General features: G+C 36.6%; 1 protein-coding gene and 1 long non-coding RNA gene across 3 annotated transcripts; one reads left to right on the top strand and one right to left on the bottom strand.

The window, feature by feature from the left end:
- The first annotated feature begins 356 nt into the window (after nucleotides 1-356).
- On the top strand, nucleotides 357-1,916 carry LOC147500560 (uncharacterized). Its single transcript, XR_015194700.1, has 3 exons — nucleotides 357-591; nucleotides 1,098-1,219; nucleotides 1,605-1,916. It is a non-coding gene; the product is annotated as an uncharacterized LOC147500560 (long non-coding RNA).
- Nucleotides 1,917-7,686: 5,770 nt separating this feature from the next.
- LOC147500559 (putative germin-like protein 2-1) lies at nucleotides 7,687-14,133 on the bottom strand. Of its 2 annotated transcripts, none has more exons than XM_086559371.1 (3): nucleotides 14,022-14,133; nucleotides 13,705-13,782; nucleotides 7,687-8,159 (listed from the first exon to the last, which is right to left on the bottom strand). In XM_086559371.1, exons 1-3 carry the CDS (start codon nucleotides 14,131-14,133, stop codon nucleotides 7,702-7,704), a joined length of 648 nt encoding a protein of 215 aa, XP_086415497.1. In that variant the 3' UTR covers nucleotides 7,687-7,701. The 2 variants fall into 2 exon arrangements, with proteins under 2 accessions (XP_086415497.1, XP_086415498.1); XM_086559372.1 differs by having other exon boundaries at nucleotides 7,687-8,167; nucleotides 13,713-13,782.
- Between the last annotated feature and the right edge of the window lie 11,790 nt (nucleotides 14,134-25,923).

The following is a 25,923-nucleotide window of genomic DNA, read 5'->3' as shown; positions in this document are numbered from 1 at the left end:
TCATTTCGCCTTTTTTTTTTTTCCTTTTGGTTTTATTTTTTGCTTCTTTTCCCATCTTAAGTATTAAGCTAATATCGCTACTCTCGCATGTTCTGAGGTTCTACCGTGGTTGCGCGCTTCATTTTCAGTATCATACTCAAAGGTGAGTTTAGTTTTTAAGGGATTGTTTCAATTTAAATAATGCTACATTTTCTTTGAAAGACATTCAATGAGTACAATGTCCATACGATATCTTTGCAATTTGGTGTGCCTAGATTATGAAGCTAAGAAGAATTAAATCAAGTCTTACATATAAAGCCGATACTTGCTTCTTAACTTGGTTGCAATCAAGTCTTATATATTAAATCAAATCTTACTGTTCTATTCTAATATATTGGTTGCAATTAGTTTTTTGGTATTAGTTTTGTCGTGCTTTGAATTCGTTCTCATAAAGGTTTGGCTTTCTTATTAACAGAGTACCAGAGAACGAGAAATAAGCAAAAGCAGACGTCGATAACGAACAATGCATGATGCTCAACAAGAACAGAAACATAGGGGATAATCACTATTAAAGAAGAACCTATCAATACATTGTCGATGATCAAGTACAAAGTACAAATTTTCTCACCTTATCAATACTTGGTTTACCTTAGTGGTTTTTTTCATTTCCTAAACAAATTCAAGGGTATACTGCCCATGCAAAGACTGAATCACTAGATTATTAAGAAAGAAAAATGAGTAAGTAGTGACTACTTAAATTCAATTCAATATTGAATTCGGTCGATCCCACCTACCATATGCTGCTATGCTAATATATAGGTGTAATAGGTACTAAAACTTTTGTGTAGCAGTTTTGGTTAGCTTTAGATAAAAGGCGATTTCCCATCAGGAAGGTTCATTTCAAATGCACAATTCTCTGAGTATATCTGTTTCGCGAATTCTGTAGAGCTCGAGTTCTTTGCTTTTCAAGATTATGGATGCTAAATCTGCGTTACCAGAAAAACATTCCTCCAATGAAAATTTTCTCCAGGGGTCAGTTGGTGTGGTCAAACTTTCTAAGGCTGCCTAGATTGCCTTTCTGTCTTTTTTTTCATTTCGTTATTTGTTTTACCAAGCAGAATGTGGAGATTTACAAACAAAGGTGAAGAAATTGAACAACGAGAATAATACTCTAAAAACAGAGCTTCTGAGACTTGTTGAGGCGTGCCAGAATATCGAAATGGAAAATAGTTCAATTAAGGTTAGTGATTATATATCTTTCCACTTAGTGCTCAGCTTTTTCTCTTATCGTACGTAAATGTTTATACTTCAAATTTTGTATCCTGCTGTGATTGGAGTAATTGGAGTAAATGTTTAAACTCAATGTGTCCATTCTCTTTAATGTAATTGGAGTTTGCGTACAACATTAGAACCATCTGATATGATGTTTTCTAACATATCCATTTAGTCTAAAAGGAAAACCGCAAGAATCCCCATGGTAGTAGTTAGGAGTTCCCAGTTGGAAGTTGGAACCTTGCAATGCTTTATCTTAGTAAGAATAGTATATAATGTGCTTTTATATAAGCATATATTTCTATTTGAATGTGAAGTGAAGTATTTCTACCGAAGTTTTTACGCTGAAACAGGTGGATTTGAAATAGTTGTACGGAGAAGAACTTACATCCATTCTCGAAAATGACCAAGTTGAAGATGGCCATTCGGGGGTATTAAACCCTGAGAGGCTTGATAGCGGTGAGGGAGAGAACAAAATACGGGATTGTTCAGGGGGGAGCAACTCAGTTTCTGGTGGATATCAATGTTGTGGTTTGAGATTGGAGCATGTAAACGGTAATAGGACTGAATGCTGAAGATGGATTGGACTATGTCGTTATTATTATTGTACTAAACTTACTATTGTTTTATTATTTATGGTTATTAGATATTTTGTTCTTGGAATTTAATTTGTAATGCAAAGCAGTTGATGTTACTAATGTCTACTAGATTTGCTCGCCATGTAATAGTGTTTGTTATGATATTGGTAAACAAACACTTTCTTTGAAGGCCCCTCACGATTCATTCTGCAGCCTCCGCCTACCATGTAGTATAACCATTGTTGCTTACTACGACGATGCACTTCAAATTGTGCTTTAGATGCTCCCTTTGTCCTAATCCTTCAACTTAGATAATATTGGAACAGGGAATTTCAGTGGAACAGAAAATCCCCGATCAAACATTAGCCTCGTCATACCTAGCTACTCTTAAGCCAAACATGTCCTCAAAATGGGAGTGGAAGCACTCGGCTAATCTAGACCTTTACCACGCCAAACAATTTTGACAACAACTATTTCAAAGAACCTTCAAAATAATCAAGGCCTTCTCCAATCAGATCAAGAGTTGTTTTCAACCACTTTGCGGCTGCCACCATTGTCATTGTTAACAACTTCGTCAATAATCGGACCGCATTTTTTGAGCTTTGCACGTCTATATGATTAATATGGGCAACATTAGCCCATTGACGAAGCAAATGGAGAAATTAGATCGGATCAGTAAGAAAGTTTATGGAAGTTAAATTTGTTATATGGATCAAAGTAATTATTATGCCACGGTAGAATGTGTAGTTGTATTAGTATTTCGTCCGTTCATTCTTTGAAAGCAATTTACACCGGCAGTTTTAAATCATACAAAGCGTAGTAGAGGGGAAAACAAAAATAAAGAAAAAGACAAAACGAGCTACAAATTGCACGGCTATTCCTCTCTTTTTTTCTCGGACGATATCTTTTAAATTTTTTATTAGATTATAATAATTAATCAATTATTTATTTTATTTCATACAAAAGCCTCCGAGTGGTTGTACAAAGTTACACTCACGTTGGCAAAGAAAATATGAACATAGATATTTTGACGCACCTGACTGAAAATTTTGTTCAAAATCATTGTTTGAGTTAATATCATGTTTTTTATTGTTACATTTTATTATCATGCGGTCTATCTCTGCGCGGTATGAGTGTTTCCTCTCTGAATAGCCGCTTTAAATTATAATAATCAGCCTTATATCTGTTTTAACTTATGCCATTATAGCATGTTCTCGACCTTTTAATTAGAACTTGGGAAGTGACTATCGAATTGCCTAATTAGTGTCCAATCATTGGTGTCTCCTCAGGTCGTTATAGACGTAATCATCATCATGCCAGCAAGATTCAAACTCCATTTCCCATAATCCCATGTAGTACGAGGAGAGCAACTCAGTGCCAATAACAAATGTGCACCCACTATCACAGTATTCCCACTTTTCCTCCAGTGCATATATGGACTATACCACGTGTGTGAATTGGATGCTCCTGCTTTGTCTGTACAAATATGAAGGTTCACCAGTCGTGAGGAGCACTATGAATTTTTTATCATGACGTCTATGAAATATTGACAGTTATGAATAAATTTTTTCCATTTCCCAAGTCACCACCACTACCAAGTACAATGACATGTCACCAACCAAGTCACAGCGTCACCACCAAATGGCAGTCGACGCCAGGTGCAAGCGTGGCAGTACTGTTCAAGTTGATTTTGGAACCACTCTGGTGCTAATACAGATATTGAGTCCTCACTTTAAAGATTTGGAATTAGTTCCAGTGATGTGTCGCTTAATCTAGGACTTCAACATAACGGAAAACTCCTGGAGAACAACCGCTTTTTAGTTTGCGACTTTGCAAGCTGCTAAAATTTGGACTACAACTATATCACACTTTCTTTTTGCCCTTTCTTTAATTTATCCCTCTCAATTATTTTTGGTAAATATATATGAATGGAAAATGTAACTTTGTGTTAACTAGCTAGATGAGAACATATATTACATAAAACAAACAAAAAATAATGCATATTTCAGTTTTTCCTTATGTGAGGAATCCTATAGTTTAACCTGATTCACAATCAACTTGCAGTTCAAGCTTTTGTTGGGTGTGTCATGCCTTGGTAGCTCAAAGCAAAATGGCAGGAACAGTCTACCATTGCAATGCTTTAATACGACGATGCACTTCAGCTGTGCTTTAGATGCTCCCTTTGGCCGAATCCTTTAACTTAGATAATATTGGGGAAATCAGTCCCATCGCTTTGTGTTAGAGCTCGTTTCTATCTAGCTTCTGATACAAATATTGAGTACTAACTTGAAATATTTGGAATCAGTCCCAGTGATATGCCGCTTACTCTAGATGTAATTCAACGAAGCAGCTAGAATCAATAATTTCTTACTTCTATGCGCCTCCATACAAATGGATTGAAAAAATTCAACCCTCCATCATTTGAATCATTCAATCTTGCCACATAGCCATCTTATCGAAAGCTATTATTTACACATTCAATTCAATCCACATATTATATCCGACTTAAATGTGAACGTTTCTAAATTTTAAAAAAAAATGACTTTATTCAACGACAAAAAAACAATTGCTAATGAATTCGCTAGATCATTTTGAAGACAATAATAAGAAAAATGTTATTCTTCTTGCATTTTTCTTTAGATATTTTAATCTTCAGTTAATAATACACATTGTGTTGCACAACATGATGTAGTATTTTTATATCTTACAGGTAGTACACTCATATGAATCCAACAATGTTCATACATTACATATAAATGCTCGACAAGAGAATTACACAACTAGCAGCACAAAGGTGAATTTCCTCAACATAATATCCATTTTTTAGGTAAATTAGTTTGTGGCATATACAATACTAATTACATACTAACTAAATTACAGGCGGTTAAATACCTCTTCAAATATATTTATTCGCAACATGACAAAGCAGCAAAAAACGTATCAAACAAAAAATAAAACTAACGTATTCAAGTATTTTTTTTTTTCGCTTATTGAAGTTTCATTCAGACAAATTTAATATGTAATATTTTACATACATAATACATAATTCTTTCCTTTCATTTTTTCCGTCCCATTTTTCATTCCTAGCACGTGCGTTGCACGTGCCCGTTTACTAGTTTATATAATTGAAAGATGGTTATTAAATTGTTTGCCTAGTTGTTTTGTCTAATCTTTTTAATTTTGTTTGTGATGTGATGAGTTGTTGTGCACTACTTGTGCGGTGAAGAATTCTATAAATATGTCCTCTGAACTAGGTTCGTCCCACACATTACTACCTGGTTCATTTAGTTGTTTGCGCCAAAGTTGTTTTTTTTACGCTAGAAGTAATAAAAAAAATATTAATTTTACTATTTTATTATTTTTTTTTACTCGTAAATAATTTTGACTTGTATATATTAATATAAAAAATGTTAATTTTGATTCCTATATATTAATAAAAAAAAATGTTAATTTTGACTCTTATATATTTATAAAAAAAAATGTTAATTTTGACTCCTATATGTTAATAAAAAAAATGTTAATTTTGACTCTTATATATTTATAAAAAAAAATGTTAATTTTGACTCCTATATATTAATAAAAAAAAAATGTTAATTTTGACTCTTATATATTTATAAAAAAAAATGTTAATTTTGACTTTCCATTGAACAACGACCATTTTTTAACTATTTGAATGGTAAACAAGAACAAAAAGTTCTTTCAATGAAAACTTTATTGAGAAATGGTTATCAATCAGATTTTGTTAAAGATTTAAGTTATTCTGCCACGGTTGCTGGTGCTACAACAATTATCTATACCTCGTATTCAAATCTTCATAAAACAACAACAAGGGTTTTTTCTGATATGAAAACAAATGTTAGGGTACATGAGTTTTTAATTTGGAAAGGGGCATTGGCCAATGGGTCGATTTTTTTTTTCAAATGATTGTCTAGTATTTTGTTTGAGAAGATTAGGGGAGTCTATTTTTGCCAAATCTCAGTTCGTTTTTGACTGGTGGGCTTGCAGGTGTTTTTGAGTTACTTTTTTTTTCATCATTATGAAGTTTTTCGTAAACTAACGAAGAGTAGTGGATGTTCAATCTTACTTACAAGGTTATGTGAAGCAGTTTTCTGTTGGTGGCTTGAGGGGTTTGCACAGTTATTATTTGTTTTCTGCCCTTAGGATGTTTATTAGGAGAGGGGTGCAGATTGGAATTTTTTATTAAATTAGTGAAGAATTGAAAGATAGTTGGAATTTAGGTTACTATGTGGAGGACCTTCTCATTGGGAGTGGGATTGTGGTGGGAACTTTTTTAGGTGAGGCTATATACCTACCAATTAGGGGGTAGGTTGTTGGACTCTTTAGCTGATCCAATGTCAAGTTTTGTTTTTTGTTTTTTGTTTTTTTAATGATTAAATGTCGAAAATTAAAGGCCCGTATAGGCTTAAGATTTGAATGAGTTTAAAAGACTAAAGTCTAATGTAAATTATATGCTACTATAACAAAGAGTATGGTTTTATAACAAAGACAGTTGGAATTTAGGTTACTATGTGGAGGACCTTTTCATTGGGAGTGGGATTGTGGTGGGAACTTTTTTAGGTGAGGCTATATACCTACCATTTAGGGGGTAGGTTGTTGGACTCTTTAGTTAATCCAATGTCAAGTTTTGTTTTTTGTTTTTTGTTTTTTGTTTTTAGTTTTTAGTTTTTAGTTTTTTGTTTTTTGTTTTTTTTAATGATTAAATGTCGAAAATTAAAGGCTCGTATAGGCTTAAGATTTGAATGAGTTTAAAAGACTAAAGTCTAATGTAAATTATATGCTACTATAACAAAGAGTATGGTTTTATATGAAGTCGATATTATTCAACTATTACGTACTTTTGTAATAAGCATATTTGTATGTGTTTATTATTTGAGTTATGGTAAATGATTTTCTTCATTTCTTATAGTATATGTGTGTATTAGTGTATTACTATATATATTAGGGAAAAAAAAGTATAGCGCCTAGCCCGTCTAAGCACTGCCTAGAAAGCCTAGGCGCTCGGCGCTCTCCCACCGCCCAACTACCGCCTAGCGTTTTTTGGAACACTGGTTATGCTTGAATTGGAAATTTTTGCATTATCTAAAACCATCACTAACAGGTACAACATAAACGAGATTTTTTTTTTCTTTTGTAAGAAGATATTGGGTTCACAGTGAAATCTTATAAAAGTTGAAGAAAGAGATTCTGTATCTACAGCCTTTATTTTTTGTCTCTACAAATTCACTTTTACAAAATTTGTGTATACTTTTGCTCGATTCTTGTTTTGGTTCACAATTTACATATGCTGTGAAAAAACTTCCTAGAGAGAGATTGAAGATTCATAGTACTCTTAAATACTATGGCACGTCCAACCAAGATTGAATTGCACCGGTACCGGCCCAACCTATTCGTATATCGTTTCTTCAACTTATTTTTTCATTTTGTTTCCAGGAATGGCCAACTTTTAAAGTTGTCCAGTGTTATCCTTCTGCAACGCAAAAAATCATAAATTTTCAATTCAATTGGGCTTTGTTCAGTTTATGCAACAACTAGGGGTATCCCTGAGTTTTCGGGGGCCCTAGGTGAGTTCCTAGAATGAGACCTAATAATCACAAACAATTTCATAAATAAAATGGTGCGGAAGAGTGAGTTGTTTTTTTTTGTCTCAAAATTTTTTTTGATTTAAAAGTTGAAAATTTACATACAAAGAGTGTTAACTCAAGCGACCATTCACTAATTCATAAAAAAAAAAATCGCGTGTAAATCAAATTATAACATATATATCAAGTCGGTACTAGTTCCGAACGAAAAAATACATGGCACACACATTGATGAAGGGAATTAGAGTTCTTAATCTTGTCCCGTAGTTCCTCTAAAATTTTGCTTCTAGATAATCAATTACATTGTTATCTAATTGGAAAGCTTTAGTGAGAACTTCACTTGGGATATTACAATTTGATCCGAATACGGCATTGGCTATAGTTACCGAACCTGGATACTGACTGCCGAATGCAGCTATGGCTATAGCATTTCCATAACCCATGTTTCGTTGAAAATGAATGAGACCCATTGGAAAAACAAAAACATCTCCCTTTAGAAGGACTTTGGAAATTAGACGATTTTCAGGATTCGACGTAACAAAACCAACATGAAGTGTCCCTTCCAATACTGTGAAGATCTCGCTGGCTCGAGGGTGATAATGTGGAGGGTTGACACCACATGGCGCGAAGTCTATGCGTACCATGGAAATTCCAAGAGTGTTGAGTCCTGGTAGTTGAGCCACATTGACCGGGGTGATCTTGGATCCTAAGAAGTTGGATGTGTTTCCAGGTAAGTGTGTTGGAGTTATCCCTCACATGAGGAGAGAAACTGGAGCTGGAGAGAAACGGGCGAATTCGGCGTTGGAAAAGTCGAGGCGCCGCCCTTCCAGATAGAAGCGACTTCGGCCGAGTTCCATAGAATAGGGCGACCAGCTCAAAGTGAGCCGCCCGCCTCGCTTCAGTCTTCAGACGACTTCGGCCGAGAGGGAGCGCCCGGCGCTTCAGCATAATTTTTGTGGGCCTTGCTACAGTACCCGCGAAATTTGGTTTTTGGAGATAAAAACCAAAATCAAGGTTTTGGAAAACCTAACCAAAACAAGTCAGAAGGATTGGAATCCAGACTAAAACAAAGAAAGATAACCTTTACAGAGATACAACCCTGTAAAGAGATAAGAGTGATCTAGTAAGGTGAGAGACTGAAAAGGAGAGATTGTAATCTTCCTTCCCACTTTATTAAGAACCGCTCTTGTGGAAGTAGGCATCATTGGCGAACCCGGTAAATCTTTGTGTTGTGGTTTTGCTTTTCTTGCTTTACATTATTATCTCATTGTTAATAGTTGTTTAGCGAGTTGGGCATGTTAGTATAGGTTGTAGTTGATATTTAGATTTTGTCCGGAGTTGAATTGAGTTCATATACAAGTTATCACGTGTAGTGGGGAACCGATTGGTATTGGTATAATCCCCAACAAGTGGTATCGAGAGCTTGGTTAGAATAGCCTAGGGTGTTATCCAAATCTTGGTGGAAGGTGTTTGACGAAATTCCCCGAGAGAAGATTTGAGGTTAAATAACTTGTAGAGATGGACCATTCCGTGAACACTTTCGTATGATGAGTCCGAATAGGAAGAACTACACCATCCGGAAAGCCAAGATGGAAGACTTGCTATATTGCAAGGACTTGGCACTTCCCATTGAGAATGAGAGAGTAAAACCGAGAAAAGACCGATGAGGCCGAAAGTGGAAAAAGCTTGACGAAAAGCTATTGGATACATTCGACAAAGATTGACGACGGTGTCTTTCACCATGTGGCCCAAGAGACTACGACGCCCGATCATGGAAGAAACTTCGAAGACCTTTATGAGAGGAAGTCGGGGTGGAAACAAAGTGCTAGTCGTTAAGAAGTTTGCGAACCACGAAAGTACCAAGAAGGTTCTTCAATGTCCGAGCATCTTAATGAAGTACGAGAATATCATCAATCGGATGCATTTGATGAAGATCAATTTGGGAGACGAAGTTGAGGCTTTGTTTCTATTAGGCTCTCTACCAAAAGTTGGGAGACATTAGCGGTTTCTCTACATGGAGCGACCAAGGATGGAATTGTTACCATGGAGATGGCTACCACGCCTTTGTTGAATGAGGAGACTAGAAGGAGTGCAAGAAACGACTCTTCTAACTCGGAGGTCCTTTTCACGAGAAACGGGGAGAGGTCGAGCGAAAACCATCTCGTTCTAGAGGTGATGACGTATAAATCTAGGGGTGAAACTAGAACTCCTAAGGCGGAGAGGCAATGTTACTATTGTGCCACCAAAGGCCACTTCAGATATGAGTCTGAGAACAACGAAGAGGGATGAGAAGAACAACTGCGGTACATGAAGACATGGTGCGAGGAACGGAAACACGAAGCGAGATACTACCGCACTAGTCGGCGACCCCAGTGGGAATTGTGTCGATTGTGGTGTGTCTTTGTCTTAGTACCTCATGTCGATACTGAGTGGGTGATAGATCTGGGGAGCATCCTATCCGTCACAATCACACCGCGAGGGGATTCTTCACTACCTACGGTGTGGTGAATATGGTGAAGTAAGGATGGGTAACGGTGGAGTCTCAAGATTATAGGCATTGGAGATGTTCATGTACAAACCAATGTCGGCTACACCTCGACACTCAAGGATGTAAGACATGTCCCCGACATACGGTTAAGCCTAATTTGGCCGGGAAATTAGATGATGATGGCTTTGTAAACTCGTTTGGTAACGGGGTATGGAAACCCGGCGAGGTTCCATTGTAGCGGCCGAGGAAAGAAAACTTGCTCTTTTACAAAACACGAGGGCTAGTTTGTGTAAAAGCGAAGCGAATCTTGCGCGAAGAAGAAGCTTCATCTGAACTGTGGCACAAGAGACTGTGTCACATGGGCATAAAAGGGATGGAAGTTCTTGCTAAGCAAAAGGCCATGCCAGACATTAAAGGTACACATTTAAATACATGTACTCACTGTTTTTGGTAGGAAAGCAACACGGGTGTCTTTCAAAGATTCCCGTCTCACAGAAAGGACACTGTCCTTGAACTAGTGCACACAGACTTATGTGGTCCTATGAGAGTGAAGTCCCACCAGGGAGCTTCGTACTTCTTGACATTCATTGATGATGCATCAAGAAAGATATGGGCCTATAGTCTGAAGACCAAGGATGAAGTACTTGGCGTGTTTGAGAAATTCCACAAATGGGTGGAAAGAGAGACCGGGAAGTTGTTGAAGTGTATTCGCCGGATAATGGGGGTGAGTACATTGGGCCATTTGAAGAGTATTGCCGAGTCATGGGATTAAGTCATGAGCGCACCGTTCCCAAGACACCGCAACGGAATGGAATAGCGAGAGAATGAATCGCACCATTGTAGAGGGACAAGATGCATGCTATCTCACTCTAAGCTACCTAGAAGCTCTTGGGTAGAAGCAATCGTCTGGCCGTGCATGTGATCAATCTGTCGCCCGGCAAAACCTCTGAATAGTGATTATCCGCAGAGAGTATGGTCGGCGAGATGTTGATTATGGATACTTGAGGGTATTTGGGTGCGGGGCATTTGTGCATATTCGAAGGATGAGAGATCCAAGCTTGATGACAAAGCCAAGCGGTGCATTTTTACGGGTTATGGAGATGAAAAGTTTGGTTACAAACTCTATGATCCGATTAACAAGAAGGTAATCCAAGTCGAGATGTTGTGTTCTTAGAAGACCAAACCATAGCAGACTTTGAGGAGGGTGAGAAGCTGAGGCTTTCACCAATGATCTTGTTGATTCGAACCGGAAGTTCCCTACCGGAGCGTCGCGAGAAGGCATTGAGAATCACGAGAACCATGAGTTTGAAGCTCGTGATGAGAATCCTATTGCTCATGATGGGATAGAACCTATTGGTATAGAAGATGCGATGATGAGATGCATGAACCACCACCGAGCAAGCGAAGTGCAACCTCCCCGGGCACCCGGCCGGATGGGGCAAGGAGGTCGACAGATGAGGAGAATAAAACTCAACGGTATCCACCACATAAATGCGTGCTACTATCGGATGGTGGAGAACCTATGTACTATCAAGAGGCACTTGAAGGTGCAGACAAAGAAAAGTGGTTGAAGGCCATGCATGACGAGATGGATTCTTTGCATAAGAATCACACTTATGAAGTTAGTTGAGAAACCCACGGGGAGAAAAAGTTCTCAAGAATAAGTGGATATACAAAGTCAAGCATGAGGGAGAACAATCCTCACCCAAGGCATAAAGCTTCGCCTTGTTGTGAAGGGATTCCGGTCAAAGGAAAGGAATTGACTTTGATGAGATTTTCTCTCTGTAGTGAAGATGACTTCTATCCCGGGTGGTATTGGGTATGGCCGCAAGTATGAACCTAGAGGTTGAGCGACTAGATGTTAAGGCGGCTTTTCTTCATGGAGACCTTGAAGAAGATGTCTACATGGACCCGACGAGGGTTTGAGGTCAAAGGCAAGGAGCACCTAGTATGCAAGCCGATAAAGAGCTTGTATGGGTTGAAGCAAGCACCGAGACGATTGGTACATAAAGTTTGACTCCTTTATGGTGAAGCAAGGATACAAGAAGTCCGCTTCCCGATCATTGTCGTTTGTTCGAGAGATTTCCGGATAGAGATTTCATTGTTATTCTTTGTATGTGGATGATATGTTGATAGTTGGCCCAAACATCAACAAGATATCCAAGTCGAAGAAAGACTTGAGTAAGTCCTTTGAGATGAAGGATTTGGGTCAAGCAAAACAGATACTTGGGATGCGGATCACTCGTGACGAAAAGAGTGGAAAGTTGTGGCTTTCAAGAAAGCTACATTGAGAAAGTGTTGAAGAGATTCGACATGGATCAAGCGGCCCGGTCCGGTTGTCCACTTGGTGGCCGGTTCCGCATGACCAAAGAGATGTGTCCTAAGGGTGAGCATGAGCAGAGTCGATGGAAAAGATTCCTTATGCATCCGCAGCGATGGGCGCTTTGATGTATGCCATGGTGTGTACTAGACCGGATATTGCTTTTCGCCCGTTGGGGTGGTAAGCGATTTACATCAAATCGGGTAAAGAGTATTGGGAAGGTGTTAAGTGGATATTGAGATATCTCAAAGGCACTTCCAAATCATGTTTGTGCTTTGGTGGAAGTAAGCCCTTACTTGAAGGCTACATCGATCACGGACATGGCGTGATGTTGACTTCGATGAAGTCCACCTCCGGTTATCCGGTTACTTTGCGGGGAGCGGTTTCTTGGCAATCTAAGTTGCAAAAGTGTGTTGCCCTCTCCACTACGAAGCCGAAAGTATATTGCGACCACCGAGTGTTGCAAAGAGTTGCTATGGATGAAGAGGTTCTTGAACTAACTAGGGCTAAAGCGTAAACAGTTTGTAGTTCTATGTGACGTCGGGCGCCATCCACTTGAGCAAGAATCCGAAGTTTTCATTCTAGATCCAAGCACATACATGTGCGTTATCATTGGATTAGAGAAGTACTCGAAGACAAGTATTTGTGTATCGAGAAGATCCATACCGACAAGAACGGGTCGGATATGATGACCAAAGTCTTACCGAAGGTAAGTTTGATGTTTGTTGTGCTATTGCCGGAATGGCGACCACTCCTCTCCGCTGATTTGGCAATTGCATGGAGGTATCCCCCTCACCGCTCGAGGGGGGAGATTGTTGAGTTATCCCTCACATGAGGAGAGGAGAGAAACGGAGGCGGAGAGAAACGGAAAAGTCGAAAAGCCGAAATACCGGATATAAATGCGACTTCGCCGAGTTCCATAGAATAGGGCTAGTGGCGGGCCCTGCCCTTCGCCACCTTCCAGTCTTCGGTAGCGACTTCGCCGAGGGAGCGCTCGAGGCAAGGCATAATTTTTGTGGGCCTTGCTACAGTACCCGCGAAATTTGGTTTTTGGAGATAAAAACCAAAATCAAGGTTTTGGAAAACCTAACCAAAACAAGTCAGAAGGATTGGAATCCAGACTAAAACAAAGAAAGATAACCTTTACAGAGATACAACCCTGTAAAGAGATAAGAGTGATCTAGTAAGGTGAGAGACTGAAAAGGGGAGATTGTAATCTTCCTTCCCACTTTATTAAGAACTGGCTCTTGTGGAAGTAGGCATCATTGGCCGAACCACGGTAAATTTTTGTGTTGTGGTTTGCTTTTACTGCTTTACATTATTATCTGTTGTTAATAGTTGTTTAGCGAGTTGGGCATGTTAGTATAGGTTGTAGTTGATATTTAGATTTTGTCTGGAGTTGAATTGAGTTCATATACAAGTTATCTGTGTAGTGGGGGAACCGATTGGTATTGGTATAATCCCCAACAAAGTGTAGCCCAGAATAGAAGAAATCCTTTGCATCAGCAAGTTTTGGGTCCTTGCAGAATTTACCGTTCACTAGTGCTGCCACACAAACACACAAAACTAGTACTGAGATAGATGAATAATTTAACAAACGTACAATATTTATAAATAACCAGGTTTAGAAGCAGAAATTTTGGAGCAAGTACTCTGAAATGTATATGTAAACAAATTATAAACACCGAATAAGTATTCAGAATGTGTGTGATTCTCAAAAGAATTTTTATCCACTTTCCGTTGCACAAGTAAGGTATTGCCTCCGGCCATCTAGTATAAGATACCTGGGCTAGCAGAATCAGCGACACAAAAATCTTGCAAAGGACTTGGCTCAAAGGCAAGAGCAGTAGAGCAAGTTAAGGCTAGTAGGCACAATATCATGATATAACTGGCCATCTCAAAACTTGAATTTTGAAAAACACAAAGGAAGTGATGGTGTAAGTAGCATGAGTTATGAAATTAGCATAGATTCTGCTGAGCCATTCCTAAAAATCAACGAGTACTTTTTTTCCCCTTACCTTCAAGTCGTTTACTGAAATATTGGCCCAATCCATGTTAATGGGACAGTACCTGGATTGATATTTCTAAACCAATTTTCCCAATTGCAAAAAGTTGGTGATGATGATGTTTGACATTTTCTTCATTATATTTTACTGGTCATTTTCACGTAGACATTGAGGTTATTTGGAGGTGAAGGTTTCAATTAATACCTTTTTTCTTTTGGCAGATTTCTGATGCTCTTTACTATAATGCGACTTTGACGCTTAGCATACTTCAAAAGCTTGGGGTCGCAACAGAGGTTTTTAACCTGTGGTTTCAGATGTCGCAACAAGCGAAAAAGAGTGGCATGCATGCACATTTTAGAAGGTAGCTCCAATAACTCTGACCCTTTTTTTGTGGTTCGTCTATTATTTCTTGTCAACCTTTTATTAGATAGCTGCTGATGGAGCTTTTACTAATATGTTTTCAATTCCAGGGTACAAGATAAGAAAATTTGCTGCTTGGGCTTGACATCACTTTTTGTGCTTCCTGGAGATCAGTTGCCAGGGGATGCTTTGGGGCGAGTTTTTAAGGCAACATTGGATCTGCTTGTTGCTTACATGGATCAAGTGGCAGGTGGTTCATTGAACTCTGTATTTCTAAAGTGATATTATTATTATTACTGATTCTTTTTTGTATTTCGAGTTGTGTATTGTGCGACGCTGCATCTTCTCCTTATCTGCTTCATCTTTATGTGGACAGAAGCAGCAAAGCAGGAAGACGACGATGACGCTGATGATAATGAAATGGACGGTTTCCAAACTGAGGATGAAGATGATGATGAGGAAGACCGGGAAATGGGAGATGAAGCTGATAGTGTTAGATTTCAGAAATTAGCTGCTCAGGTGTGTCCGATTTTGGCTTTTAAAATGTTTTCAGATTTCAGTATTACACGAGTGGTTGAAGTCTTTTTAATGACTAAGTCTTACTTAAAACTTCAGTCCAGTGGAATGAGATGAAAATTTGGCTATTACAAACAAGGTAACTAATGTGCAAGGGAAATATAAGCTGCCAAATCTGAGTATTAAGTATTAACGGAGGCATGAAATGATCACTCACCTGAGTAAATGCAATAAGTTATAGATGTTGATGAATGTACCAAATCTTTCTACTATGCTGTTGTTCTCAACTCCTGGTTACACATGAAGTCAACCCGATGTTAAATGACTGCCTTGTCAGAAATGTTCTACTACTCGGATAAGAGGGTTTGCTACTAGTCACTAGTCAAGAATTGCCTCCGGCTTTGGCATTTCTGAATATATATTTGAACCCTTGTTTGTGCTCTTTACTGCTTTTGGATAAAGGACATTAAATACACATGTAAAAATGCAAATGGGAGAACCAGGAGTTGAGCTGTTTTCTTTTCCCTGCTTTTGTTTTAGTGACATGCAATGATTTGAATAGGAGAAGTCCTAGCATTAAATTGTTTAATTTTCCATCCTCTAGTAAAGAAAAAAGAAAATTGATTTTAATTTGATATTTTTCTAATGTATTCGCACCGTCTTCAAATTTTTTTTTTCTGATTGTAAATGTTGATCCTCGTCACTGGTGATTCTATATTACAGGCAAAAGCTTTTTGTTCAATCTAGGATGACGATGATTACAGTGATGATGAGGAGTTGCAGTCACCAATCGATGAGGTGGATCCCTTTATCTTCTTTGTGGATACCATCAAAGGTAATTTGGACTCAAACTTTGAGTTCTCTTCAATTGTGTTTTCAATACCTGACAATGTATTTGCTTAAAGCCCTGCAAGGTATGGACCCAGCAAGATTCCAAAGCCTTATGCAGATGCTCGATTTTCACTACCAGGTGTTAGCTAGTGGTGTGGCTCAGCACACTGAACAGAGAAGAGCAGAAATTGAGAAAGATAAAGTGAATGAGGCAGAGTGGTGTGACTCAGCTGCCTCATGATTAAAATTGTGTTCAACATGTCGTCAATTCAGTTTTGATTGTCTCCCTATTCTTGCTGGATCCATCTAACATGTGCTAAAGCGGAGAGCAGTACAAGACCAAGTGGAATTTGGTTGCTGCGTTAAGTGTCATCCGACACGGTTCGGAAACAGTATGAGTGGAGTAGGGAACATCTGTTGTCTTCATTATCATGCAGACAGCTTGAAGGTTGTTGGATAATTAGTCTGTTCTTGCCTTTTATGCGGCTCCGAGTTGCCTCCGGTTTTACTCATTTTTTGTCCCTTTCTTTAAGTTGCACGGTTGCACCTATTCATATTTGTTCGGGAATTTTTTTCCCTTGTTTTTTACAATTGGTTCCAGCTTAGTTCCAGCAGAGTTTATTGGTCAAGCCCTTGATCCGTTCTTCTGGCTGAAGGCAGAGGAGGGTCTCAAAAGTATAGAGTGTATATTTGGTTTGGTTAGAGCAGGACACCATCCAGTGAGAGTGTGAGGCGTTCGTGGTTGTATTATCGTCATGCATATTTTGGATAATGATATGGGTTATGGATCTGTTGTGCCCAAGCTATTTGTATATATTTTTGTGAACTGTCTCTACAAACTCACTTTTCCAAAATTTGTGTATATTTTTGCTCGATTCTTGTTTTGGTTCAAAATTTACATATGCTGTGAAAAAACTTCCTAGAGAGAGATTGAAGATTCATAGTACTCTTAAATACTATGGCACGTCCAAACAAGATTGAATTGCACCGGTGCCGGCCCAAGCTATTGGTATATCGTTTCTTCTGCAACAACTTATTTTTTCAATTTGTTTTCAGGAATGGCCAACTTTTAAATTTGTCCAGTGTTATCCTTATGCAACGCAAAAAATCATAAATTTTCAATTCAATTGGGCTTTGTTCAGTTGATGCACCAACTAGGGGTATCCCTGAGTTTTCGGGGGGCTAGGTGAATTCCTATAATGAGACCTTCTGATAATCATAAACAATTTCATAAAGAAAATGGTGCGGAAGACTGAGTTGTTTTTTTTGTCTCAAAAATTTTTTTGATTTAAAAGTTGAAAAACACTGTAGACTGTATAGCTATTTTGTGATATCAAAAGACGTAGAGTGATATGAGGAGAGTAATATGTATATAACCACAATTACTTGGTTTGTCATACTGGAGTGGATTATTCTAGTTTATTTTGGCATCATTTTGGGTCCTTATTTCATCTAAATGTTGTTCAAATGAAGAAGTGTCACTTGATGTCGCATAGAAACTCCAAATTAGGCATCATAACAGATATCAAAGTTGCCGTCCCCTTAGCACTGGAAATTTGAAATGAAACGAGATAGGAAGGTACATTCCCACCCAATTCTAGGCCAACGTGTGCATACGTATTTGGATCTTACTTGTGTGGTTTGTAGTCACTTCAAATAAGAAAATAAGAATAACAAAAGACTTTGGATACTGTAATTCCGGTGTCTTTGTTTTTCAATGAATGGTTGATGATAAAAAAAAACTGGTTTTGTTTTAATTTGATAAACTTCCATCCATGATGAAAAATAAATGTCTTGATGTTGATAAATATGGCCTTTGATATGGGTTCATCCCACATGTTCATGCGTAGATCTAGTGTTTCCGAGCACCAAAGTGTCAACTACAGTCACCAGCATATGTCTTTAATGCTTAAAACTTTTGTTTTACCCTGTAATTTAGTTTTTTCATTTAGATCTGAGGCCATTTTTTTTTTTTCTATATGTTTATAGATATAAAAGATGGTTCTTCAATTGTTTGCCTAGTTATTTCAATTTTGTTTGTGATGTGATAAGTTGTTGTGCCCGGTGAAGAATTCAATAATTATGCCCTCTAATCTGGGTTCATCCCACATGTTCATGTCTCGTTCTTATATTTCAGAACACCAAAGTGTCATATGTAGATACCAACCTGTCTTTGATACTTTAACTTTTGGTTTATTTTGTAATTTGTTTTTTCTTTTAGATCTATTATCATATAACTTTTTTTCTATATGTTTATATAATTGAAATATGGTTATTCAATTGTTTGCCTAGTTGTTTTGTCTAGTCGTTTTAATTTTGTTTGTGTTGTGATAAGTTGTTGTGCAGTAAAGAATTCAATAAATATGGCCTCTGATCTGGGTTCGTCCCATGGTTCATTTAGTTGTTTGCGCCAAAATTGTTTTTTTTTTACACTAAAAGTAATAAAAAAAATATTAATTTTACTCTTATTATTATTAATTTTGACTCCTAAATAATTTGACTCCTATATTTTGACTTTCCATTGATCACCATAAACCTTTAATTTCATATTCCCTTCCCGACGAAAAAATAAAACCCTTACCTTCGTACATAAACCCTTACTTTTATATTGCGAAAAGATAAAACCCTTTCCTTCGTACATAAACACTTACTTTCATATTGCGAAAAGATAAAACCCTTACCTTCGTACCCTTCCATTTCTATTTTCCAAAATAAGTAGAGTTTGTAATTTTATCCTTCTTGTTCAACGACCATTTTTCAACTATTTGAATGGGAAACAAAAACAAAAAGTTATTTCAATGAAAATTATCTTGAGAAATGTTTATCAATCAGAGTTTGGTAAAGATTTAAGGTATTCTGCCGTAGTTGCTGGTGCTACAACAATTATCTATACCCCGTTTTCAAATCTTCATAAAATAACAAGGGTTTTTTCTGATATGAAAACAAATGTTAGGGTAGATGGGTTTTTAATTTGGAAAGGGGCATTGGCCAATGGGTTGATTTTTGTTTTTCAAATGATTGTCTTGTATTTTGTTTCAGAGGATTAGGGGAGTCTATTTTTGGCAAATCTGTTCGTTTTTTACTGGTGGGCTTGCCGGTGTTTTTGAGTTGCTGTTTTTTTTCCATCATTATGAAGTTGTTTGTAAACTAAAGAAGAGTAGTGGATGTTATGTTTTTCATGTTATGATCATAAAAAAAAAACATAATATCATAAAAAAAAAAAACATAACATGAAAAATATCAGAAGTCATCACCAGATTTCCAACTAACAAATGGTTACAAGCATGACTTCAAATCAGGATCTCTATCAGACCTACAGTAGAACAGAATAAAAGTTATTAACACTATGAAAACTAAAAATTTAATCTTAAAACAAAAAGGAAATATTCTCACCTCGATTTGAGGATATAAAATTCACCAAAAGCAACTGAGCTCCAAAGAAAAGCAGAGTAAAGCGGTCTCCAACCAAACAAGAAAGCTCCAAAGCTTTTTTCCGCATACATTAGACAAATACAATCACCAACAGTCTTAGGCATTGGATCAGCTAAAGAGGCCAACAACCTATCCCTTACAGTCTTAAATGGTAGGTATATAGACTCACCTAAAAAAGTTCCCACCACAATCCTGCGAAGGTCCTCTACATAATAACCCAAATTCCAATTGTCTTTAAATTCTTCACGAATTGAATAGAAAGTTCCAAAATATGTTTTTCATGTTATGTTTTTTTTTTATGAAAGTATGTTTTTTTTAATGATCATAACATGAAAAACATAACATCCACTACTCTTCTTTAGTTTACAAAGAACTTCATAATGATGAAAAAAAAAAAAAAAAAAAAACACCCCCAAGCCTACTAGTAAAAAATGAACGAGATTTGCAAAAAATAGACTCCCCTAATCCTCTCAAACAAAATACAAGACAATCATTTGAAAAAAAAAAAAATCGACCCATTGGCCAAAACCCATCTACCCTAACATTTGTTTTCATATCAAACAAAGCCTTTGTTGTTGTTTTATTAAGATTTGAAAACGGGGTATAGATAATTGTAGCACCAGTAACTACAGTAGAATACCTTAAATCTTTACCAAACTCTGATTGATAAGCATTTCTCAAGACGGTTTTCATTGAAAGAACTTTCTGTTCTTGTTTCCCATTCAAATAGTCGAAAAATATTCGTTGAACAGGAAAGATAAAATTACAAACTCTACTCATTTTGGAAAATAGAAATGGAAGGGTACAAAATAAGGGTTTTATCTTTTCGCAATATGAAAGTAAGGGTTTATATACGAAGGTAAGGGTTTTATTTTTTCGTCGGGAAGGGAATATGAAATTAAGGGTTTATGGTGATCAATGGAAAGTAAAAATATAGGAGTCAAATTATTTATGAGTCAAAATTAATAATAATAAGAGTAAAATTCATATTTTTTTTTATTACTTTTAGCGTAAAAAAAACAACTTTGGCGCAAACAACTAAATGAACCATGGGACGAACTCAAATCAAAGGCCATATCTATTGAATTCTTCACCACACAACAACTTATCACAACACAAACAAAACGACTAGACAAAACAACTAGGCAAACAATTGAATAACCATCTTTCAATTATATAAACATAAAGAAAAAAAGTTATAAGATAACAGATCTAAAAGAAAAAACAAATTACAAAAATAAACCAAAAGTTAAAGTATCAAAGACAGGTTGGTATCTACATATGACACTTTGGTGCTCTGAAACACAAGAACAAGGCGTGAACATGTGGGATGAACCCACATCAGAGGCCATAATTATTGAATTCTTCACCGCACAACAACTTATCACATCACAAACAAAATTGAAATAACTAGGCAAACAATTGAAGAACCATGCATCTTTCATATCTATAAACATATAGAAAAAAAAATTAAAATGGTCTCAGATCTAAATGAAAAAACTAAATTACAAGGTAAAACAAAAGTTTTAAGCATTAAAGACATATGCTGACACTTTGGTGCTCGGAAACACTAGATATAGGCATGAACATGTGGGATGAACCCATATCAGAGGCCATAGTTATCAACATCAAGACATTTATTTTTCATCATGGATGGAAGTTTATCAAATTAAAACAAAACCAGTTTTTTTTATCATCAACCATTCATTGAAAAACAAAGACACCAGAATTACAGTATCCAAAGTCTTTTGTTATTCTTATTTTCTTATTTGAAGTGACTACAAACCACACAAGTAAGATCCAAATACGTATGCATACGTTGGCCTAGAATTGGGTGGGAATGTACCTTCCTTCCTATCTCGTTTCATTTCAAATTTCCAGTGCTAAGGGGATGGCAACTTTGATATCTGTTATGATGCATGCCTAATTTGGAGTTTCTATGCGACATCAAGTGACACTTTTTCATTTGAACAACATTTAGATGAAATAAGGATCCAGAATGATGCCAAAGTAAACTAGAATAATCCACTCCAGTATGTAAACCAAGACGGGAAGGAAAACCTCCTTCAGTGGCACTTCACTTTAGGTTTCAATAGTTGTTGCTTCTAGAACCTACATCTACAGATTACCCTCTTTAAAGAACAAAGAATTATCAATATACAAATCATTTCACTAAATGATAATGTATCTTTCTGCATATAGCAAAAGCCGTCGGAGCATCAATATCAAACAATCAAACAACTACTGTTATATGAAAAAAAGATTAAGGGTAAAAACACACACACACACAAACCTATTGCTTAGGTACTGAAGAATAAGGTTTGTAACTCTATCAGGTAGATAGCCACCTGCTCGGTTCACATTCAACAAATTTAAGTGACATTCCAAAATCTTTCCAGCATAATTCTTCTGGTACATTTGAGCAAAAGCTTTGCCTTCTGGCTTTTGAACCTTCAGATCTCCAAACCTATGAGGTAACCAATTAACCATGTAAACAACGATAAGTGACAGAAACACTCCAAAATTTATAATCTAATTTCAGAAAACCACGTTTCAATCCAATACAGACCGAGTGTACTGGCGGTTTAAAATGTGAACCGTCCACTTTTTCACTTTCCACCATCCCCACATTTTTCTCAGCTCTGGATCTGTCGGCTGGCCTTCTAAAGGAACGGGCCTTTCCAATATATTTAAGAACAGCACCATCCAGGCATTAAAAACTTTTGATAATAAAGTGCATTAGAGAGCACTAAATCAGTATGTATAGAATTATCTAGAATTGGGGAATATTTTGGATTGTGGCTAGCATTGATATATATTACGATCAGTATCAACTAGTGATATGGAAGGAAATATTCACAAATGTTTCTATGTTATGTATTGTGGTTGTCTATTTAAGCCTCTGAATGGCCCATTGTAATTCAATCTAGCATTGACATAATTTTCTTTCTAAACCTTTCTTCTTCTTCTTCTTTTTTCAAGAAAGGACTTCATCATCTAACTAACTCAATCATATCCACTTTGATAACTTGCAACTGAATTAACTAAATTAACTGAATCGTAAGTTTGATAAATAACTGAATGTGTCAAGTGACAAATCTGTCCTTACGGGGGATTGAATATCAAGTAGAGGCATAGAGCCATGTGTGTCTCCAATCTTTGAGGACTAGCCAAGTTAGTTTTGAACTTATGATCAATTTTCATGTTTCCAGAAAGACTTACAAACATGTTGGTATTCATTGGACTCAAAAAATTTGGTAGCGGTTCTGTTAGATTTTCATATTTGTATTTTCAGTTCTGCACCCCATATAAGTTTTTGTTTTGATCGGTACCCATATAAGTCTGAAAGAGAACTTATTATGAAACCTTATTATGATCGGTACCCATACATAGATGCATATGCTAAAACAGTAAACTACTAAACTTATTATGAAGCCTTCCCTTGAAATGTTGCAAAGGATGTTGATTCCGATGTTTGGATCATGGTCGACAATACGTACAAGGTGGAAAAACAAAATAGATGGCAATAATATGTGAGAAAATTGCTACTTAAGTATATATTTATGCTCATCTGGAAGCCTAGCCTGTAAATATATACTCCACAATGAAACACCATATTTACAATATATACTCCACAATTCAAATTTATATATCGTGAATTGGCGCTTTTGGCGGACCAATTTACAAATGTATTAAAAATAAGTTTTATGTGAGATTAAGCATGATAAAACATGGGCATGGAATATGTATCGGGTTCTTTTCAATTTGATTGTAATTTTCTGCGTATAAAGCTTTTGAATTAACTGTTGTTGTTAGTTATTGAGGAGCCGGATTGGATGGTTCGTAGGGGTGTAAAATGGGCCGGGCTGGCCCAGCCCCCTTATGCTATGAGGGTCGGGCCTGTAAGGGCCAACACTTGAATTATCGACTCTTGCCTCTCCTCCCCACTTTAGAAAATCGTGGGCGGGCCCGAGGGCCGTCTATGGGTCGGGTACATCATTAAACATGTCAATTATTCAAAACTCTTGAATACAACTTGTTTAGACTTCATTAACATATTTGGTTTTTATTAGATTTCATTAATTGATTAACACATTCATTACAAAAATTCTCAAAACCTATCAAACTTCATTAACATATACAATATATATATAATATATTCTATGGGATATAGATATATCCATATAATACAACAGTATCCTATAATATATTCACATATTCTAACAATATATTCATTACAAAGAGAGAGAACCTCTATCAGGACATTATCATAACTGTTAAAAGTATTATAATGTAATTTTGTTTAGAAAATCTAAATATCAATGGGGGCCTTTAATACGGGCTTTGTGAGGGGCTTTAGAGGGGTCGGTGAGGGCTGCCCTCATGTTTCCATATCTAGGCTCTTACTCTCTCCTCAAAACATGAGGGTCGGGCCGGCCCTGCCCTCAAATTGCATGCGGGCTTAAATTTGAGGGTTTTTTTTGTCTATGGGCCGGGTCGGGTTGAGCGGGCTGAGGGCTTGAGGACCGTTTTTACACCCCCTAGATGGTTGTGGTGAGACTGGTGACAGTGTGGCCCATTTATGGCTCCAGATAGGGTTGGCATCTTCCCAACGCAGTCTATGTCACATGGTAACCCGCAAACAACTTTTCTCCATTTCAGCTTTATATGAGTTAATACTAAAATAAAAAAATACATAAATAGATAACAAACTATACACGAAATAAATCAAACCTTAGTGTATAAGCTTTTTCTTAAGTAAATTTGAATAACCAAGTGTACCGTGTTTTCCAATGGTGGTTTATGTTTTACTTTTGTCTTTTTTTGTTGGTTTATGTTTCACTTTTGTCTTTTTTGTTTCTGTCATACGTGACAGTGTGGCATACTTTGTTTTTTTTTTCTCTAATTATGTGTCATTTATTTTTACTTTGTGGCTATCTAAACTGGATAGTAGTATTCCTACACAAAACAAAGTTTAAGTCTTAACTTCCACCAACAATAGTGAGACGGTGGATCATGGTGAAATATAATAGTCGGAAACCCAACACAATTCAAATTCATTATCAACTTAAATTTGAGGTTTGACTTCATCATGGGAAATTATCGGAACCGGACACTAATTTTTATTGAAAATTAGATGGAGTGTGCATATAGTTGTTTTTCAACAACACAATGTAAATTCGATGAATTTGGAAATCGGGTTTGAACGGTTCCTATCACTTAAAGAGTCAATTGTTACAAATAACAAAACAAAATTAAACATACCCATTTGAATCAATGTTAGATTGTACCATCTCTCAATGGGAATATGGAATTATAGGAGAGGGTTATATGAATTTGACTTGAGCATAACTAAAAATTTAGAGTTTGAAAAAACAATTTTGAGGCGTCATTGATTTTTGTATTTTACAAGAATATATATCGATGAAAGTGGTGGTTTAGGCAGTAGGTTTAAAAGAGTTTTGATGGTAGCAGCTGTGATGGAGGTGGGAGTGGTGGCAGCAATGGTGTGTAGCCGTTTGTTTCCAACAATCAAAGAGTTAGTTTTGGGCTGGAATACCACGTGTCAAGTTTAGATAGCCACATGGAAAAAATAAGGGATACATAATTAAAGAAACAGATAAATGGCCACAGAGAATACATAATTAGAGAAAAAGAAAAAAAAAAAAAAAACGTGTCCCACTTATGAAAAAAATGGACGAAAATGAAACAAAAACCAACATTGTAAAACGTGGTAAACTTGGTTACCTAAATTTGCTCAAAAAAAATTTATACACCAATATTTGATTTTGTGTATAGTTTGTTATCCATGCATGCATTTTTTTAATACTAAAAAATAGCTCATCATAAGTTTGTATGGCATTTCCTCTTACAGCATCCACCGACGTGAAAGTTACACTTGTATAAGCATAACATTTTCAAAGTTTTCTTTCTTACGAAGGAAGTGTTTTCAGGAGCCATTTAGAAAAAATTGCATCAATCGAGGTCCCTTTGGCCATGCTTTAATTGATAAGGGTATGTTTCTAGCGCACATAGACCTTTAATTGGTAAACTATACTGACTATGTTATAAATCTTAATGAGATAGGAAGTATATGAAATTTATAATTCCACCTTCATAGACTTTCAGACCCGTAGAGTGAGATTATCGAAAAAAAAAAAAAAAAAAAAAAAAAAAAAAAAACGTAGAGTGACCAAAGTTGAAACCAGAAGGGAACATCCTTATCTAATGTAAATTGTTTGCGTGTTATCGAATTTTTGTAAGTATTCAAATGTTAGGAAAGTACGTGAAGTTCTTATTTGTACAGTTTGAATGTAGCAAAATCAAATCCTACTGCTTACTGAAGTATTTGAAGAGTCATCAACTGAGAAGGTGAATGCTTAAATATCGTGGCGTTGAGGTAGCACCTCAGCAAGATTGGATCAAATTGTGGACAAAACCTGACTATGAAGCTGTAGCTATAGCCTTCAAAATACAAACGACCTAGTACTTAACTCAAAGGGTGAAGTGTATTACATACATACTTCGAAGCCAAGTTGTT

Source organism: Coptis chinensis, chromosome 5 (genome assembly GCF_015680905.1).
Source record: "Coptis chinensis isolate HL-2020 chromosome 5, ASM1568090v1, whole genome shotgun sequence".
Lineage (NCBI taxonomy): Eukaryota > Viridiplantae > Streptophyta > Magnoliopsida > Ranunculales > Ranunculaceae > Coptis > Coptis chinensis.
This window is presented reverse-complemented; position numbering and strand designations above follow the sequence as displayed.

Coding starts and splice junctions, on each gene's coding strand:
- LOC147500559 (XM_086559371.1), bottom strand. CDS start 14,133: ATGGCCAGTTATATCATGATATTGTGCCTACTAGCCTTAACTTGCTCT. Junction 13,783..14,021: donor CGCTGATTCTGCTAGCCCAG/GTATCTTATACT, acceptor TTTGTGTGGCAG/CACTAGTGAACGGTAAATTC. Junction 8,160..13,704: donor CTATTCTGGGCTACACTTTG/TTGGGGATTATA, acceptor CAACACACTTAC/CTGGAAACACATCCAACTTC.